A 19,396-nucleotide genomic window follows, 5' to 3' on the forward strand; every position below is an offset into this window, starting at 1 on the left:
CTTACGATGCTAACATAATAACTAATATTAACTGTAAAACAGTTGTATGTCAAAGTTTGCCGTGGTCATTAGAGGCTCTTTCATGCCACTACTGTACAGAGCATGTGCCCCATTGCTTTGGCGTGTCACTTGTAGTCCATCAACAGATCCAATTGTCCCAGTCAGGGGGCTGCACTAATGAGCTCCTCCTCCTCATTTTGGGGATTTGCCCCGGGGTGCATGAGCCTGTGGACAGAGCTCTGGTGCTGGTGCTGCTGACTGCTGTAGATAACAGTAAATACAGCCTTATCTGTGAACACAAAGGGTGACACAAAGATGTGTTGAAGTGGAATCAGCATTCAACTCTTCAAGTTAAGGTATGTATTATTTGACTATTGATTAAACCTAAAATGTGCACAATGAGAAAAATCCTCCAGTTAGCCCTAATACTAACCAAACCTAGTTCCATATCTGGAGTGCTGCACTGTGGTCACCCACTGCTCACCAGTTGCTCCAGTGGCATTGAAGAATTGGTCAAATGCAGAGTAAACAAATCCTTAAGGACACAATAACATATAGTGTAGAATATACCATAATCTAATCAAAAATGTTTGTTTGCATGTTTGAACAGGAATCATGTGATGTACAATGTACATTCAATTATACATACATTCCACAGACTGCAGTGTTTCTAGTGCAGTTTGAGTTTGTCCACAATGACTGTCACCTACACAGCCAGAGTTGCAAACGCTCGCTTCTGTGGATTCTCCAAGCTGCTCTTGGCCTGGAAGGGAAGCATCTACAAAGTTTTATACAAGGAGTTTATGGCTTTCTTTGCCATGTACACGGCCATAAGCATTACGTATAGGTGAGTTCTATCTCAATCATACAGTGTACACACTGCTGCATTCCACGTGCTTAGAAAGAAGAGCCAACATTTTTACTTCATTTTCATTTACTTTTAATTTAAGTAGAGCCATTAAATTAGAGATGTGTTCTGCAAAATAATTAAGACGGTAATTTCTGAGTCATTTAAGTCAATAACTTCCAAATAATCTATAATGCAAGACAAGACATTTAGAGTTTAACAGTACCAAAAGACCTGTGAGTACTGTCACAAATACTGTTTCTCATATAGAAATAAAAAGTCTGCTTCTGTTTCTCTCTAGATTTTTCCTGTATGATGACCAGAAGAGATATTTTGAAAAGATCGCCATTTACTGTAACCACTATGCTAGTCTGATCCCTATGTCTTTTGTATTGGGTAAGGTTTAATATTTCTCTTTTTTTATTGTATCAGCTGGGTTTAGCGAAATTATAGAAACATGTTTCAGAGCTAATTACCCTTAACAAATTAATTATGGAACCTATATATGTTACTTTTGATATGATTTCCCTTAAATTTTAGTGTTGTCATATCAAAACTTAAGCTTTATACTTATACAACATCTATCTGGTACTTGTAGGACAATCTGGAACCAGTTACATTTCAAGTATTTTCTATACACAGGTTTCTATGTGACTCTTGTGGTGAATCGTTGGTGGAGCCAGTACACCTGCATCCCGCTCCCTGACCAGCTCATGTGCATTCTCTCTGGTGGCCTGCAGGGCAGCGACGAGCGGGGCCGTTTACTCAGAAGAACCATGATGCGGTACGCGAGTCTGTCCGCCCTCCTCATCCTGCGCTCTGTCAGCACCGCCGTGTTCAAGCGCTTTCCCACCATTGACCATGTGGTAGAGGCAGGTGTGTACAAGCCCTTCAAAAACAGCCAGCCTGGAAGGTTTATAGTATATACATGGGGTTCTCGGTGATAAAAACTGATGAAAGATTGTTGCCATAGCAATTAATAAATCAAAGCAAAATATTATATCTTTTGAATGATAAAAAGTCCTCAAAATGTCGTTGAAACCCAAGAAGTATGAAGACGTACATGCCCTGATTTTTGAGTTGCCTTTTTGTTGCTGCAACAGTAAGTGAAGCAATGTAAAAAAAAAAAAAAAAGCAATAGTTACAAAATTTCTCACAAAAATTTGAGAAATACAATGACCAAACTGAGTCTAATAATGGCATATTCACTTTAAAAGAACTTCCTGGATTATCACCCAATGGCATTTCAAGGCGGAGTGTTTTTAGAGCTGAAGAGGCAAATGTGTGGGATTTCTCAAACATACATAATTTTTTTTATTTTTTAATTAACAACATTCAGACATGTTATAGTTTTTATTACATGTAAAAAGTCTATGTACTGGTAATTTGAAAGTTTTTTCTCATTTACGCACTATTACACCACAGGTTTCATGACAAGAGAGGAGAGGAAGAAGTTTGAAAGTCTCCAGTCTCCCTATAACAAATACTGGATCCCCTGTGTTTGGTTCTCTAACTTGGCTAATGTGGCTCGGTGTGAGGGCCGGATCAAAGATGACAGCACACTTAAACTTCTGCTAGAGGTACACTACTTACCACTATCTAATTGTACTTCTATGCAGGTATATGCAGGCTTTTGTTGTTTTCTTTAAATTATTTAGTTCTTTCTTATACTTCTCGTTATACTTCTGGTCGAAGGTTATCTTCGTGAAGGTATTGTAGCTTTGCTTGGAATGTTAATGGCATTAAAGTTATCCATCTTGCATTTATGAAATTACAGTTGTTTTGCTTGTCATAGTGTGAAACATTCCAGATGAAACAATAAACATTTCCGTGGTGATGATGAGCAGGTGGTGGACCCTGAACCAGAAAAGTTACATAGTACACGTTTAATGGTTATACTGAACTACTGAACTAGAATTTTTTGTTGTTTCTTGACTACTGACTTTTTTTAATTGTATAAATGCAGTCTTTTCAGTCAGTCAGATTTTGGCTGTGGTTCAGGACGGTGAACTGCAGAGATGATGTAACAGGCTCATTAGTCCTTCTGTTTTGTTCCAAACAGGAGCTGAACGTGTTTCGGGGGAAGTGCAGCATGCTGTTTCATTACGATATGATCAGTGTGCCTCTGGTCTACACACAGGTAAGCTCCCAGACAATTATAAATCACATCAATAATCCTAAAGCCATTTCCTGTTTGTTTTTATTATAAATTATTGCCAAGTTTATTTCTAATATACTACAAAGCAGTTTGGTATTGGTATTGTTGGCTTTCAGATTTTAGAATGTAATGACGTCAGGGTGTTTGAACTAGTTTTTATCCTCATAAGAATTATCCAGAAATGTCATACATTTTACTGACTAGGCTATTGGAACTTTGCATAATAACTTTCAATATTCTAATCTTTCTTATGTAACTTTTTCTGGTGGAGAATGCAGCACCTGTTTGTATCCATGTAGGTGTTGTTACTTAAGTTTAAGGTACACTTTATTGTCCCCATAGGAAAATGTGTTCTCTGCATTTGACCCATCCTTCATTATCGCTGAGGCAACTTGTCAGGAGCAGCTAGTCTGGACTACCTTAGCTGGAAGTTTTTACCTAGAATGCACATAATAAGAATAATTGCTTTTCAATGTATTTCTTAAGCAATAAAAATACATGTAATTGAATAAACGCAAGATAGATTAGGTTTAGTGTTATATTTCACCTATATCTGAACCACACTAACTAATTGGAAGATACATTTAAGATATAATTCAACTTCTGGCACTGGTGGGAGCCAGCTGCTGGTTGCAGTGCTCTCAAACTCTCACTCTTTTTTTCCAACCTTTTGCTCTTTTTTGCTCTTGTAAAGTAAGGGCTATAGTCTCCGCTTTGTTTCATACACTTTTTGGTGGATTACTTGTTTTATTGCAAAGACATGTGTGGGACCCTGGGGTCCTATACTCTACACTAGGGGTGTGCAAAAATGTTGAAATATCGATATATCGTATAGTTTAATTTGATGATACAGTATTGATATCGTAGTCTGCTGTATCAATATTTTGCCAAGAGTATTTTTAGAAATATTTTACTAAATTACTTTGTGTTAAAGCTATAATTGTGTTGACATTTTCACAGTTTTCAGTCAAATTTGTGTTTTTCATATTAACTTTGCACAAACTCAGTGGACTTGGTAGACTTTTAGTATCACAGCCATGATTTAGCTTTTGTTTTCGTATTGAATCAATTTGATATATCCAATCCAACTTTATTTGTATAGCACATTTTATAAACAAGACAGTTTCCAAAGTGCTTTACGTAGCAATGTAAAACATTTTACTTAAAAAAAAAAATCTGCAAAATTATGTTCCAACCATGAGGAAACTAATAGAATCAATAAATAAAATAATACTAAAATCAATTAACAAAAATAATAAAATCAATATATAGAGATATATATCTTATCAAATCGTATTGAATTGAAAGTGCACTGTATCAAAAAACGTATGTGGCCTATGTATTGAGGTATGTATCATATCGGCAACTTCTTAATGATACCCAGCCCTACTCTACACAAAGGAACAGCAATGTTTCCCTGAGACTGATACGTCCTTCCTGTGGAGGTGCTTCAGAAGACATGCTGTTCTTGGTTTTTGCATTGCAACACTGTGATTTCCCAATAGTGGGACAAATAAAGTTTATTTGTATCTCCACAGGTTGTTACTTTGGCGGTCTAGCTTCTTTCTGGTTTGTTTAATTGGTCGACAGTTTTTGGATCCTGCTCAAGGTTATCCTGGCTATGACCTCGACCTCTATGTGCCCATCTTCACTCTGTTGCAGTTTTTCTTCTACGCTGGATGGCTCAAGGTGAATAGTAACTTACATTACTACAATGTACAACCTTACAAAACCAAGAGTCTTATATGGGTGTTACACTTTCCCCTTTGATCCACAGGTGGCAGAACAACTTATAAACCCTTTTGGTGAAGATGATGATGACTTTGAGACCAACTGGCTGATAGACAGGAATTTTCAGGTTCAAATATCTATTTATCACAGTGAATGGCATAAAATACTTTATAAAATTAACTGGCAAACTAACTTTTTACAAGTATGAAATTCTACCAAAAGTTACACAGACTCTTTAAAGTCATATTTTTATTATTTATTCTAAGGACACTTTGCAGCTGATGTAATCAACATTTCCTGGGGGTGTAAACCTAACTGTAGACACTGCACTGTCTGAAGCTCCAGACCTCATAAGATGAAAGCTAAGCATTCAGTTAGTGTGGGGTCCTTTCTTAAATACTGTCACATTTGACCTATTTTATATACATATTTTAATACTAATGGATTTTAAAGAACACATTTTCATGCACTTCTGATCAATTTGTGCGTTCTTGGTCCTGTTTAGGCGTGTGATTTTTCAGCAAAAGTGTGAGAGTGACTAACTGAAAAACCGCTGGCTAATGCTACCTACCTTGTGATTATAATGTTATCTGAGAGGGAGTTAAAATGTTAAAATAAAGATCAGTTAGATAGACAGAGCATGCATACAGTTAGCATCATACCCCTAGGGGCTGTTGATCAGCTGCAAAGTAATCAGTAATGGGTGAATAAATGTGTTTGTTTAATCCCCAGGTTTCCATGATGGCAGTGGATGAGATGTACGGTGACCTGCCTCTATTACAGAGGGACAGATACTGGAATGACTCAAACCCCCGACCGCCCTACACTGCTGCCACTGTCTTTGTCCTGCGCAAACCCTCTTTCCAGGGGTCCACCTTCGACATGTTGTTAGTGTCACTTATTTATATACATTTGTCTCTCTAATGCTAAATGTTAATTGGCTGATTTATTTGTAATAATTAGGCTCTATCACTGAGACTAACTGAATATCAGTATTTCTAAATTCTAAATCTGTTCACTTTCCTGGTTGATGTCTGCAACCAGTTTGTCTCCATTGGGATGTTGATGCTTTTTAGTGCTTCACAAATGTATTTATCTTGCATTTATCCAGTTCATGTGGCGATCAGAAAGTCCTTGAAAAACATATGTTCTTACCCTGAGTGGGGTCACCTTCACAGATCTAAACTGTAACTTGATCTGTTGGCATCACCTGCTTGTCATTTAAGAATTTAAAGTCCTTATTGTGATCCTTTTAGCTAAAGCAAAAATGTCTTTATGGAGACAGGCAGGTGACAGACCCTCCACCTCCTAATTTGGAAATCAGGTTAAGGTCCTGAATATTAAGGTTAAAGTTAAATCATGTTCAATGTCTTCTTGACATTGCTATTGTGTTGATTTTAATGTGAAGTACTTTGGTCACCTTGAGTGTTGTAAAGGGCTCTATAAATAAACTAGAAAAGCACTCAGAGCGCAGACCTCCGCCAAGGACTACAGTCCCCCTCATATTAATTGTGTTTTCCATAAATATTTGTCTCGTATCTTTCAATTTGGAATATGAAAGAGGATCCCATTGTCCATCCCTGAGTCAAATTTCATGGGGTTTGGTCAATAATTAACCGAGATACTGAGAAACAAAATTTTTGGCCCCATTTACCACAATGTTAACAAAAATTTCAAAGTGATCCAGAATCCAGGATTTCGTTCGGATCACCCCCAAAATGAAATCAGTTCTTCCTTTTCACATTTCCAACAAATCCTGAAAATTTCATCAAAATCGGTCCATAACTTTTTGAGTTATGTTGCTAACAGACAAACAAACAAACAAACAAACAAACAGACAAACGCCGGCAAAAACATAACCTCCTTGGCGGAGGTAATAAAGTTTGATTGGTACTAGACTAATAGTACATGCTCTTTTTGTAACAGGTTGCCTAAAGATGAGATGCACTTCCAGCCTTTGGAGGACATTGCTGAAAACCTGGAGGAGTCGGGCAGTCGTGAGTCCAACATGGCGCTTTTAAACCGTCTCCTGAACGTAGCCCCCAGCTCCAGTGGTCTGATGGGAGGTGCGCTGCGCCGCACCTCAGCCCAGCTACAGAGGTTACGCCAATATCCCAGTGTGGACCCCACTGCCAGTGACGAAGAGGAGGAGAGCGCTACAGTAAGTAAAGAGTCCCTACCATCTGGACAGAAACAGGACACCCAGAGCACAGTGTGTAGTTTGAAGGAGATGTGCGTTGGGGCACCTCTTCTGGACATGCAAATTGGATCAGACCCTCTGGAGTTGAGGATTGAGGAGGATGGAGATTCACTCAAACAGGTAGAGGACATCCCATCTACAGTGTCCCTGCTCCCTCCGCCACCTCAGCTCAAAAAGACCAGACCTGTCTCTGCCATCACCCCACAGCTGTGTAACTTGCTTCAGCCCATTGACCCCGCCCACCTGGAGAACAGCAGGTCTCAACCAGTCATCAACAAGAACCATACCACACTCTCCACCATCAGCCCATCCTCTGGAGTACACGAGACACCCTGTGCCCAATCACTGAGAGCCCACAGTGTAAGTATGGGCCTAGAAATCAACGGGGCACAACATGATGATGACTTTAATCAATCCTAGATGTCTGAGTCAGACTTGATCAAGCAGTCTCTCAGCTGCCCTGGGACAGACAATGAATGTATAACCTTAAAACCAAATATCGTACGCAACCACTCCTTCAAAGTTAGTGAGGGATATTAAATTCTACATACAAAAAGCAATATATAGTATTTGTTTGATCTGCAAATACTGCTACTATGTCTAGAGTTGTACTGCATTGGCTTTTTTCTGAAATGCACTTTCAAGAAGCAATTTACAAATCTTTTCACTGTAATACTTAATTATATATTTAATACTGTGCAGTATTTTGTCCTTGATTTTATTACAAACACAAAGCATTAGTATCGTAAAACACACCGTCTACTCATTTATTCATTATACAATGAATGAAAACTACAACCAAAATAACATATTGGACAAATAAGTTACCAGAAATGGCCAGCAGGTGGCAACAGTTTCAAACTAAAGTCAACACTACTTTGTTGATGAGGTCAAAATAAAACGATTAACTCTCATCTATTAGGCTTTGTCAGGTTTTGTACTTGGGCCTCAGAGTGGACAGCCTTTGTTTGGCCAAAAAGGACTGGGCTGGACCTGGAGAGCGAGGCTCCTCAGTGAAGCCATGCTTTTGTAGAACTGTAGACTGGGTAGAAATCAACATGTTACTATAGCTTAGAAATTACAGACAAAAATGTGGACAAAAAAATAAGCTTGTACAGTCTAACTTTAAACTGGTGCTGATTCTGAATAACTTTGAATGTCCAACAGCCTCTGTTTTCAAAGCTTTGAGGTCAGCCCAAAGCTACGATCCTGACTTCAGCCAAAGTGACATAATTACCACACTAGTTATTACATGGCATTTAGGTATTTAGACACTGTAATTATTATGTGCGTAATATAGTGAAAACTTTGTACTTAGAAGTAAGCAAGGACTGAAAATCTATAGGATAGCCATGCACTAAAAATATTATTCACGCTAAATAACTAATATAAGCAGTACTCATTACTCAACTAAACTGTAATGAAATGAAGCTGGTGCAACCACAATTAATACTACCTATTGACTATTGGCATTACATACTAAATGCTAAATTTACTACTCCTGTTATTATTACAATGACCACTATCTACTATAGGGAAAAAAGAAAATAGAAGAGCATTTAGTTTTGTTGATATTTTTAAAGAAAATCTTGCTTCAGTCCCAGCTTCCATAAAACAAAAAAAATTTATTTTTAATGTCTTATTGTGGCTGCAACTGTGCACCCACTTTATAAATAAAGCTTTCAATGTGCTTAACCCTTACACTTCTATTGGTTTATTAAAATGTGCACTAACCATTTAACACTATCCACCATTCACCTTACCATGTGTTGCCATGCTGTAAGTATCAGTTCCTCCTCTTGATCTTGCATGGTCCTCCTTTCACGAGAGGCTGAGCCCTGTACGTCCACATAAATTAATAGTCTAGTATTTGTCCTTGTCTTACCCCAAACAAGAAGAATGAATAACATATCCACTCACCTTTGGAGCAGCATTTGAATCAAAAGGTCTAAAATTGATACTCATTATTTAGTAACTGTATCTACTGCTTCACTGACTGTTAAGTTTGTCCTGTTTGGAGCAGAGAGGGGCCCTGGTTTGGTGGTTTAGCCTGTGGTGGGGGTACACTATAGAGGTGCAGCAGAGAGCTTACACACTGGGCTCCTGGTTTAGTGAGAGATCACATCCTGCTGACTGCGGCACATTCGCTGTGGTCAGTAATGGGACTGGGGATTTGAAGGTAAGCACCACTATACAATTAGATGAAACCGATAAGCTGTAACAGCAAGTTTGATGGTACAAATTGTGAAAGAAATAAATGGCAAATGGACTAATTTATATAACACTTTTCCACATCTAACAGTGCTTCACATCAAGGAACCACACACCCAATCTACATACACACACATTCACACACCACTGTACACAGACACTGGAGGTGAAGTGGATAAAGTGTCTTGCCCAAGGACACTCTGCCCCTGTGGCAGCTGGGATCAACCTGCCAACCTGTGGGCCAGTTGATTTGACCAATCTTCCAAATAGTCTTATGCTGGGAGGGGAATTCGAACCCCCAACCTTTGAATCAGTGGGCCAACACCAACAGCGCTTTTGAGCTGACCTTCAGGTGGTACATGGCGACCTTTATAGTTCACTCTATACACTTGGCGCAAAGCACATCAAAGTTGGGTTTTATGTGTGATAAACTAAGTCTATATCAGGACTAAATTGGGACAAGTGTGAACAGAAATACTCCTTTGAATTCGTCCTTGTTGAGAACTTGCATATTTTGTGGTTTAGCCTCAAGTTTTAGACCTGGATCAGGTCTAGTCATATTTGGGGAGACAAATATTTTCCTATTTAGTATGTGCACATCACTCTGATAAGGTGAATGGGAAAAATTGCATCAAATAATTGGAAATGTAAGTTTGTGTATGATCCAGACATTGGTACAGCGGAGTTTAGAGTTTGAGGAAAATATAACATTGAATATGGACAAATAATGTTTAAATTCTATATAAATCAAAAAAGCAGTTGAATTTATATTTTATTTTTAACAATAGACATAAAAACAAATCCAAACGGCAACTAACACAACTTGAAAATTAGGATTAAACTTGTACTGCCAGACTCTGACTAGAACAAGACTCAACAAAGTCTGCATTAGGACTGAACCTGGATTAAACTAGGATCAATGTCCAATATTTCATTTGTCACGTGAAAAGCAGCTTGTTTCTCAGCTCAGTATGTACTGCTGTCACATACACAGAAACACTGTAAATCCCCTCATAGTCAGACATCAGTGGGCCAGACATACACCTTTAAAATAGACCAGTTTTTAATAAATAAAAATAAACACGCTATATTTTCTGAAGCTGCTGAGTAATAATAACTTGATACTGATGTAAAATGGTCACATGGCAGTAACATTACCGTACGCATGTTTTTGTCATTAAGTGTGAAAACATAAGTGTGGGGGAGGATTTTCAAAGAGCTGTGTGCATTTCTCTAGAACCACAAGTATTAAGGTCAGCCAGAAACCAGCAACCAAGCCCAACTGACACTTTACCTGTAAACTGGTTATTACATGGTATTTAGCCTGGGATTTTTGACTAAAGGTGTATTCTTCTACATTATGATATATATTTATATATATTTTTTTTCTTTTACTTATTTATTTGATTTTATTGTGACAACTTTGAAGAATAACAGTTGTGGCAGATATTGTATGTTTGTAAGATGGTATATTTTTGCCTGACCAAACCAGTCTTTCCTATATTGTCAAAGTGTGTGGCTTTGGATGGCAGGCATTCTTTTAAAGTAAGTTATTATTGGAAATAAAAACGTGTACTTGTTTAATTACCTGGCACCATTGTAGGACGTTATGAGCTTGTGGTGCTGATGCTTCAGAAGTGCAATTGTAGAAAAAAAAATGTTATTGGTATAGAGAGAGAAGATATTTTGAATATTTAACTAGTTAAAGATGCAGTATAACTGTGAGTGTGGGGTCAGCTTCAAGTATATGCTATTGCTTTGCCTTTTTATGGAGACAAGTAGGTGACAACAATAGGCTAACTTCAAGTTACAGGTCAGATCTAGAGAGTGGTGCCCATTTATGTCATGCTTTGGAACATTAAAGGCAAAGCACTAACATCTCCATGGTCCAAGTTACATTGTGCACCTTTAAAATAGCTGATTAAATATTTGCCTAGGACAATCAGTTTCTAATTGCAATAACCTAATACAACTACATGCCCTCAGAGGAAAAGACTTCTGTGATAATATTAATGTTGTTACCGCACTTTCTCTTTACACAGGTCTTGTGTACAGGAGGATTACTCTTTAACTAAATCGTCACGTGACAGTAGCGTATGTTCTGTACTTTGAGGGGAGTGTGTTTGGGGCACACCCTGCTCCTCTCCAAAGGTGCGTCCAGCCGCCTCGTTGGGACAGGCCTGTCTGGTTCTGTGTCTGCAGCCTCTGTCCGCTCTGTTTGTATATGTCCCTCTGTGTTTCTACCAGGCTCTTATCGGCTGTGTGGTAATGGTCTGGAGATAACTGGAGGAAATACTGCAGGTTAAAGATCGTTGGTGAAGCAGAGAAGTTATTTTTATGTAGGTTTATACATTTATTTTACTTGTTAAGGTTAAAGAGAGACTTATTTTTTCATATTATAAGATTATAATATGGTATAATTAAGAGAACTCTTGTAAATTAAGAACACTCTGAAGTAAAATGTTGTTATGTTTAGTTGTCTGAAGAAAGGCTTGACCCCGAAACGTCACATTGTAGTATTAAAATAAAGATTTGGGAGTGCCAAAGAACTGCAGTGCAGATCTGTTTTTTATTTTGCACAATTAGTTGAATGATACCACCAACAAAGCAGCTGTTTTACCTAAACATGTTTACAGTTAAATAGGCACACGTTTTATTGCAAATGCTCATCAAAATATTCACAGAATGTACTAGCACTACAATACGGCTTAAACTTGCAGCATATTTTGGAAATATTTTATATTTTTATGCTTTTCATACAAACATCTATTTGCTTCATTAATCCCTGTCACACATTTGACTAAATCTGGTGTTTAGCTGCGAGTATTAGCAAATGGGCCGCTGATTAAAATGGTGTATATTTACCCCAGGCAAATTTGAACCCTGTCTAAACTATTTCTCTTCACTCAATTGGCATAAACACGTTGTTATATAATTTGGTACAGGGTTATATTTAACATGAATTTCTCTCAGATGCCTCTCCAAATGAAAATCTAATTAAATGTGTTGCACGGTTTAATGCAGGCTCTTGGCAGGTGGCAGAGCTGAAGCCTTTGATTTCAAAATACTTGGAAACATCTCATCTTTGTTTTTCTATTTAGTGGCAATAGAGGTAATGATAACAATGGTAAAAGAAATGGAGGTAGAAGTGGTAGTATTTGTATTAATGGTATACAAATAATAATTTAAATAGGAGTACACACTGTATCACTAATGTTTGCAGTATCATAAGTAGTGGCAGTAGTAATGGAATACGAAGAAGATTTTTTATTAAATAGTACTACCATTTTAACCTACTTTCTACTTCTGTGTAAACCAACACATAGTACAAAGCAAAACAACTATAACCAGTGGTAATACAAGGCCTGCATGAGCGTGTGTTAAGTCCACTGTCACTGCCGGGAGGCGCCACATCTGCACACTGACAGATGTTTCAGACCAGGGTACTGCAGGCGCACTAGTTAAGGGGCAACTCCCCACTGCTCTTATCCCCTGTACCCCCCCTGCCTCCCATCTTACGCCCTGCTACACGTCACCCCTGGGCTCTCTAATGGGGTCTGACATTAACGGCTGTCCCATCTCCCCCTTGAGTCCATCCTCTGCGGCCCCCCTGCTCTGAGCTGAGATCCTGCCCCACCACAGTCATCTCTCCTGGGGTAAACATCAACCGGGGGCTAGGTGTCTCTGGAGGGTCTGTTGAAGACTGTCAAAAGCACAACCAGGATGCGCTGTGTCACCTCATAGGCACTGTTACCACTGACAGGAGAGATGAGTGGTGTGAAAAGGGTGGTTTACACATAATAAACACACTGGTATATCACTGAGTACATAATAAAACTAATAATAACCAAAAATGATTGAGTGTTTAAAAAAGCACATAAATCAATTATAAATATATCATAGTTTATTATTCTACTAATATCAGTCATATATTTATATATGTCATATTTATATCAGTTTTATAACTAGGAAGTTCATGCTTAATTTGTTAAAGAATTGGGATCATCTAAAAATACTATTATTTAATGTCATATCACAAATAAAATTCAGAAAACAACATTTGTAGGCCTATAAAATAAACTACTTAAACACCCAATTTAGCCTATTAGCCTAATTGTATTCAAGACACTCAAAGTCACCTAACAGCAATGTACAGTAAAATACATCATCAGTAAAACTGAAAGCTCTCTGAGATGGTCCTGAGAGGAAGAGCGAAGCTGTTGAGAAGGGTGTTACTGCTTTGACTGTAATGTTCCACAGTATGGCATTAAACATGTCTATCGTGCCTTTTATTAAGCATTTTATTGCTCAAAAAATCTTTGAAAAACACTTTTACTCTGAAAAGCAACTCCTCTTCACAGATATGACTTGTAAGTTGAACACGCCACTTGTTTGTCACTATGGAGATAGGACAGTTAAACCATACTCTCATTATTCCAGGCTAAGCACTAACACCTCTACAGAGACAAGGAGACGGCAGACACATTAACAGGAAAGTTACATAGTGAACCTTTAATTATAGTTTATTTTATAGGCCTGCAGATATTGTGTTAACTTTAGTTTGCACAAGCCTGTAATACTTCATCAGCTCACTCACTCATTACTCATGGTAGTTTAGACACCTGTGATAAGACCAGAGTTACACAATACATCACCTCATGTGTCAATCAAATCACCTTTTATCAGGGGGAGTGTCCACTGCACACACGCACGCTCTCCACCTTCTCGTGGAGAAAAACATATTTAAATCGGAGGTTGAACTTGTTGAACTGGATACAAGATGCAGGTGAAGCACTGTTTTTTCATGGAAAGAAAGAAAAACAACAACACATAAATAGCTTTAGCATCTTTAGCTCAGGTCTTGTTATTTGTGCAACAAACCAATGTGAGTGGATAATACTATCACAATACATGTTTACTGTTCATATCTATGGGTCCAGTTTTGATAATAAACATCTCAGGCTACTTGAATTATTCTACAAACAAATTTAAATAAAAAACACCCACAGTTAAATGAATACAAGAAAGATAATTACATGACATACTGTGGAAAATTCCTGGCAAATGGATAACACTGTTACAGAAACAAGCAGGTGATGGACCAGCCACCAAGATATACACTACTGAGATGAATGTAGTTTGTTACAGACTCCTGCTACAAAAAACATTGCTGCTCCTACTATGACTTGACAATTGCAGAACTACTACTGCTAATACACATTTAAACTTTGCTTTGATAGAATAATTGTGTTTAAATATTTGTTTTATGATTTTTGGCTGATCAACTCACTTTTGATGGATTTTTGATTACTTGTTTGATTAGGCCTTTATACTTTATGTTCATAAGGAGACGAGAGTCACATCTGAACTTTTTTTTCCAGTTATTGTTCTCCTTTCACCTGACTTCTCTTTGGTCAGTAATGATGAAGTTAAGTTTGTAAAGCAGCACAGAAAGAGAAAGGGGGCGGGGTCTGTCATGTTTGGGTACAGATGTGAATTATTCATGCAGTCAGGCCCCACACTGGTGAAGTCACAGTAGTGTAAGTAATGGCGTGTGTCACACAAATCAACAGCCATGATGACCTCATTTCACCACATAACTACTGTCCGCCCACTCCCTGTTTAAGGAGTCCAGACAGGCGCGATCCAGACACACGTGCAAGGATGTGTCCCAGCATATGATCAACAGGACTACAAACCTGTTCTTATGTATTTGTACTCGAAAATATTATAAGTACACAACTACCACAGCTTAGCCCAGTGCTTCTCTAGTTACTGCTAGAACAACTATTATATTACTGCAGCTGTGATCACTTTTACTATAAAGACTATTTCAACCTACAACAAACCTTTACTTCATTATCATAATATTGAAAATATTGTACAGATTTAAACAATAAAGTGTGACATTAAAAAAAAAACAAAAAAAACAATACTACCACTAAATACTACTAAATAAATATGAATTACCATTAATACTAGTGCAAATGCTGACATTAGTGGATAATCAGCCACTAGTGTTATTACTACTGCCGTAACTACTGCTATGTGCTACCGCTTCTCACTAATAACAAACTTCTTGTTACTCATTGTGAAATTCTCAGTGTCTGTAGTAACATGCTATGGGCTACATAATTAAGTAGAAATATGCTAAGTAACTTTCCACCTTTGATGATCATAATAAATTATCATTATAAAATTCTAATGGCTAAAGGGTAATTATATATTGCCTACATTTAGGAGTTGTCACTTTTTCCCACTTTCCCACCTCTAAATGACACCACAATCATTTGAGTTTTCCACATCCACAGCCTGTAGTCTGTAGTGCAGGTGTTGAAGTTGGCAGCCCCAGGACTGGAGCCACACCTGTGCTCGCAGACGACTCATGGCCGATCACCAGATAAATACTACAGCTATTGTGAAAAGTCAGACAACAACAACCTGCGCAGACAGACACACACTCAGCGGGACAAGAATGGCACGAGAAATGTTTCCTTTTACACATCACCATGGTTACAGCTAAACTAAACAAACACAGACAGGCTTATTTTGTTGTTTACTTTTATTGACAGGGTTAGGGAGACCTGTGGTGGAACAATTATGATTTGGAAATTCTAAAAATATGAAACCCAGTTAGAAATACAAAACCTGTAAGCCTATAGACATTTGGTTGCACAATACATTGACAGTTAATTGAAATTTCACTATGATTTGGTACAATTATCAAATTGCAAATGCTGAAATTATTTATATAGTAGACTATAACAAAGAACAAAATATCCAGTCTTTTTACTGAAAACTTTTATTGTAGCTATAGTTTAAACCTTTTCAAACATGTTCAAAGATTCTTGCATTAGTTCATCAGTTCATATTTCAGTCTTCTTTCAAATGCTAGTGTTCCTGTAGTTGTTTACAGTGTCCACTTTAAACAGTATCATACATATATAAATCAAACATATATTCCAAATCTAACCGTAATCTTAATACATAATACACATAATCTCAGACAAATCACAATTAGAATTATATAAATTGTGCAGCCCTAATGGAGACTACTTGTACTGGTGTGAACTACACAACTAGTATATGATCTAGTTTCAGTCTACCCCAGAAGCTACAAAGACTTCATGGGCTCATATTTTACTCTTACCAAATATTTATATAACAAATAACCAGAATATAATGCCTATGAGAGACATTATGAATTGTGATAATAAAACATGACTTCTACCACACTGCAATTGTCTGACCATACATGATTTGATAGCTAATTAATTAAGTAAATATGAGTATAAAAATAAACAAATTATGTATGAGTTACACCAGTTTTATTGATACAAAAAGAGTACATGACTAATTATAAGTACATAACAATTGCAAAAAAAAATTATGTTGTTTGTTTTTTTCAGGCTGACTAAGTAACCCATCAATGCAAAACATGGACAATTGATAAAATACTTCAATTGAGGTGGTCCTGACAAAATCTAACGCAATATCTGTAGATGGGTCCCTGGACACTGACCTTGATTTTAACTACAAATGGCAAATAATCAAACCTAACTAACCTAACCTGATCTGGTTGCCGCAGCAGCATTCAAGGATAGGTCAAATGCACAAAATGTCATACCATAGATAATAAAGTATACCTAAATCATAACCACCAGGGTCTGTCAGTTTAAGGGCTTTTGTCTACAAACACTCCAGATATGGTGCTGAAATCTCCTCAAACTCCAAATTGACAGCATAAATGAGAGTATTCTGTTTTTCTCGCTAGTACCTGATATCCATCTTTTATTTGACTCTATTCGTACATGCCATGTTCACTATACTCCTTGCCCAAGGCACAAACTGAACCAGAAACTCGGTGTCAATAATTTCCCCATATATTCTGCAGCTCCCGCAGGATCTTGTCTCGTCTTGCTGCTGTCTGTTGTTTTTGCCGTTTCTTTTGCTTCGACTGTGAGGTGATCTCATCTGTGCCTCCTCCAGCCCCCACCCCTGTCCTCCTAACACACAACATTGTATTTATCGGACCAAAATAGCCACCTCAGGCTGGAAAAACCCTAGTCAAGACAAACTGAAACAGGCCAAGACTTTCCAAGGAAGCCAGTCTGGGCCGGAGGTGAAGGTTTTGACTGACACCGGGCAAATAAGAGGCATTTAGGGTTGAAAGTCAAGGTGGATAAAGGCTGATATATAAAAGCTGACTTGATAACAAGAACATGATTTGGGTGATGGGACAGCTGGATTATTACAGAAAAAATATTTGTAAAAGGCCCTTGTCAACTTGTGGTTAAGCTGTTTTTTTAAGCTTTAATGCTATGTTCCTAAAAATAAACCTATGAATACAGCAGTTCTGGTGCTGAACTATTTTTGTCTTATATACAGATATTGTGCTAGTTCAACTGAAAGCAACAGTGGCCCTTCTATTACAGTAAACATGATCATGTTATTGTAGAAATGCATATAAAATGTAACCTTTGCTTTCTGAAAAGAAGGGTGGCAGATGTAGATTAGTTTCACTGAATTTGAAATATAATACAAATACAAACAAACACTAGGAGTAGTCTTGAAGAGATGTGCTACTCCCAATCTAATGAAGTAAAAGCGCTTTAACTATAATATAATGCATTAAATACCAGATAAAAGACCTTCTCTAATTGAAAAGATATTTTTAAAAGTAAATCCATAGCTCCCACCCTCACCCTAGCCCTAACCTTAACCATTACTCTAAAACCCAACAAGTGTGGGAACATATGAGAAGAGCTGACCCCCTGCTGGAGGAGGCCTAGATACAGCTACACAAATACAAAATGTATAAATGAGTCTACATCCAGCAGGTTACTTGAGGTATGCCTTATTATATTCATATGGCTACATAGAGTATAATATACAAAAACAGAACAATTTGAAGTTAGCATAGGTACCATTTAAGCTAATTTATAGGGCCGTGTCCTGTATCACATCAATTACCTGTAATGTTATGCTTTTAGGAAATTTGTGACAACTCATCTAACCTGTATTTGGATTTTTAAGATAAAGAACAAGTGGCTGAGTCAATCCACAGCTGTAAAATGCGTGAGATGTTTCTCATTTTGAGTCACATCAAAGTGTTTATGAGCGACTTCACAAAAGCAGGTGTTTTTGAAGATCCAAATTTGAACAAAATGATAAAAGAATCCAGTAACAGACTGTGATATTATGTATACAGCCAAGGGGTTTTGGAACAAACATTGGTACAATAATGAGCTATGTAACTAATGTATTCATATAAACTACTATACTACTAAGAACATGAATTATGTAAACAAAAACAGACTTTTAAAAACCATTTCATCAGTAAAACCATTCAAAACTGAAGTAATGCATGTGTAGAATATTTAAATAATAGTCTGTTTTTTTTGTAATATTAGGTACATTCTACAAAATCTACAAACACAAATAGAAGAACCAATACAACTGCTAACCTACTATGGTACTGCAACTGCTACTACTACCTTCACAGTCTAACTGAACTCTTAATACCTGTATTATTCTCTCCAACTTCATGCTTCTCCTCATGTTATCTGGGCCGATGCAGACATGATGAGCCCAGCTGTCTATGTCGTGCAGTGAAACCTATAATATTGTTCTGTAACAGAGGTGATGTTTACCATGTACGACAGCATAATGAGCGGTTACACTCAAAACTATTGTAGCAAACGTCGACAAATAAAACCAATGATCAGCAGCATTACTCTTCCTGTTCTTCTGTAGAGAGTTGCACAACACTTTGAAGGATGGTACAGCATAATATACCTTGCATTGGGACACTATAGACAGTTTGTCAGTTTACTAAAATAATGATGAATGTATTTAGATTAGCAAGCTCCTACTGTTTGTATATTGTAATAATATGAATGGCACGCACAATAGAGCTCCTGCAGTTGTTGTCATGTAATCTTGGCATGTACCTCCAAGTAAATAACATCACAAACTAAAGTTAAATCAATGTTTTATGTGTTTTTATTACATTGAGTAATTTAGCCTGCAACATAGACTACAACATCTGCATATTAGTTAATCAGTTTCACATCATTTAAACTGTCAATATCTGTAAACATCACAGGTAAAGATCTTTATGAAGTACATTTTTCCACAAATATCTCCAGGGACTCTTTTTGATGATATGAGCTTTTTTATGGAGGGTCCATCATTTGCTTGTCTCCATGGAGATGTTAATGCTTTTGCTTTTGGTATGACATTAAAC

At 37.3% G+C, this 19,396-nt stretch overlaps 1 protein-coding gene across 1 annotated transcript; it reads left to right on the top strand.

Annotated features, from left to right (window-relative positions):
- Window position 1: 1 nt before the first annotated feature.
- Window positions 2-12,645, top strand: best2 (bestrophin 2). The gene is given in 11 exon segments (XM_055158214.1): window positions 2-356; window positions 659-847; window positions 1,149-1,243; window positions 1,490-1,723; window positions 2,273-2,427; window positions 2,910-2,987; window positions 4,544-4,560; window positions 4,562-4,694; window positions 4,783-4,863; window positions 5,469-5,623; window positions 6,663-12,645. Coding segments are annotated over 10 exon segments (1,794 nt in total). The 5' UTR covers window positions 2-356; window positions 659-695; the 3' UTR covers window positions 7,357-12,645.
- The last annotated feature ends 6,751 nt before the right edge of the window (window positions 12,646-19,396 follow it).

The sequence above is a fragment of the Boleophthalmus pectinirostris genome, unplaced genomic scaffold, assembly GCF_026225935.1.
Source record: "Boleophthalmus pectinirostris isolate CB_2022bp ecotype Guang Dong unplaced genomic scaffold, ASM2622593v1 HiC_scaffold_22, whole genome shotgun sequence".
Classification (NCBI taxonomy): Eukaryota; Metazoa; Chordata; class Actinopteri; order Gobiiformes; family Gobiidae; genus Boleophthalmus; species Boleophthalmus pectinirostris.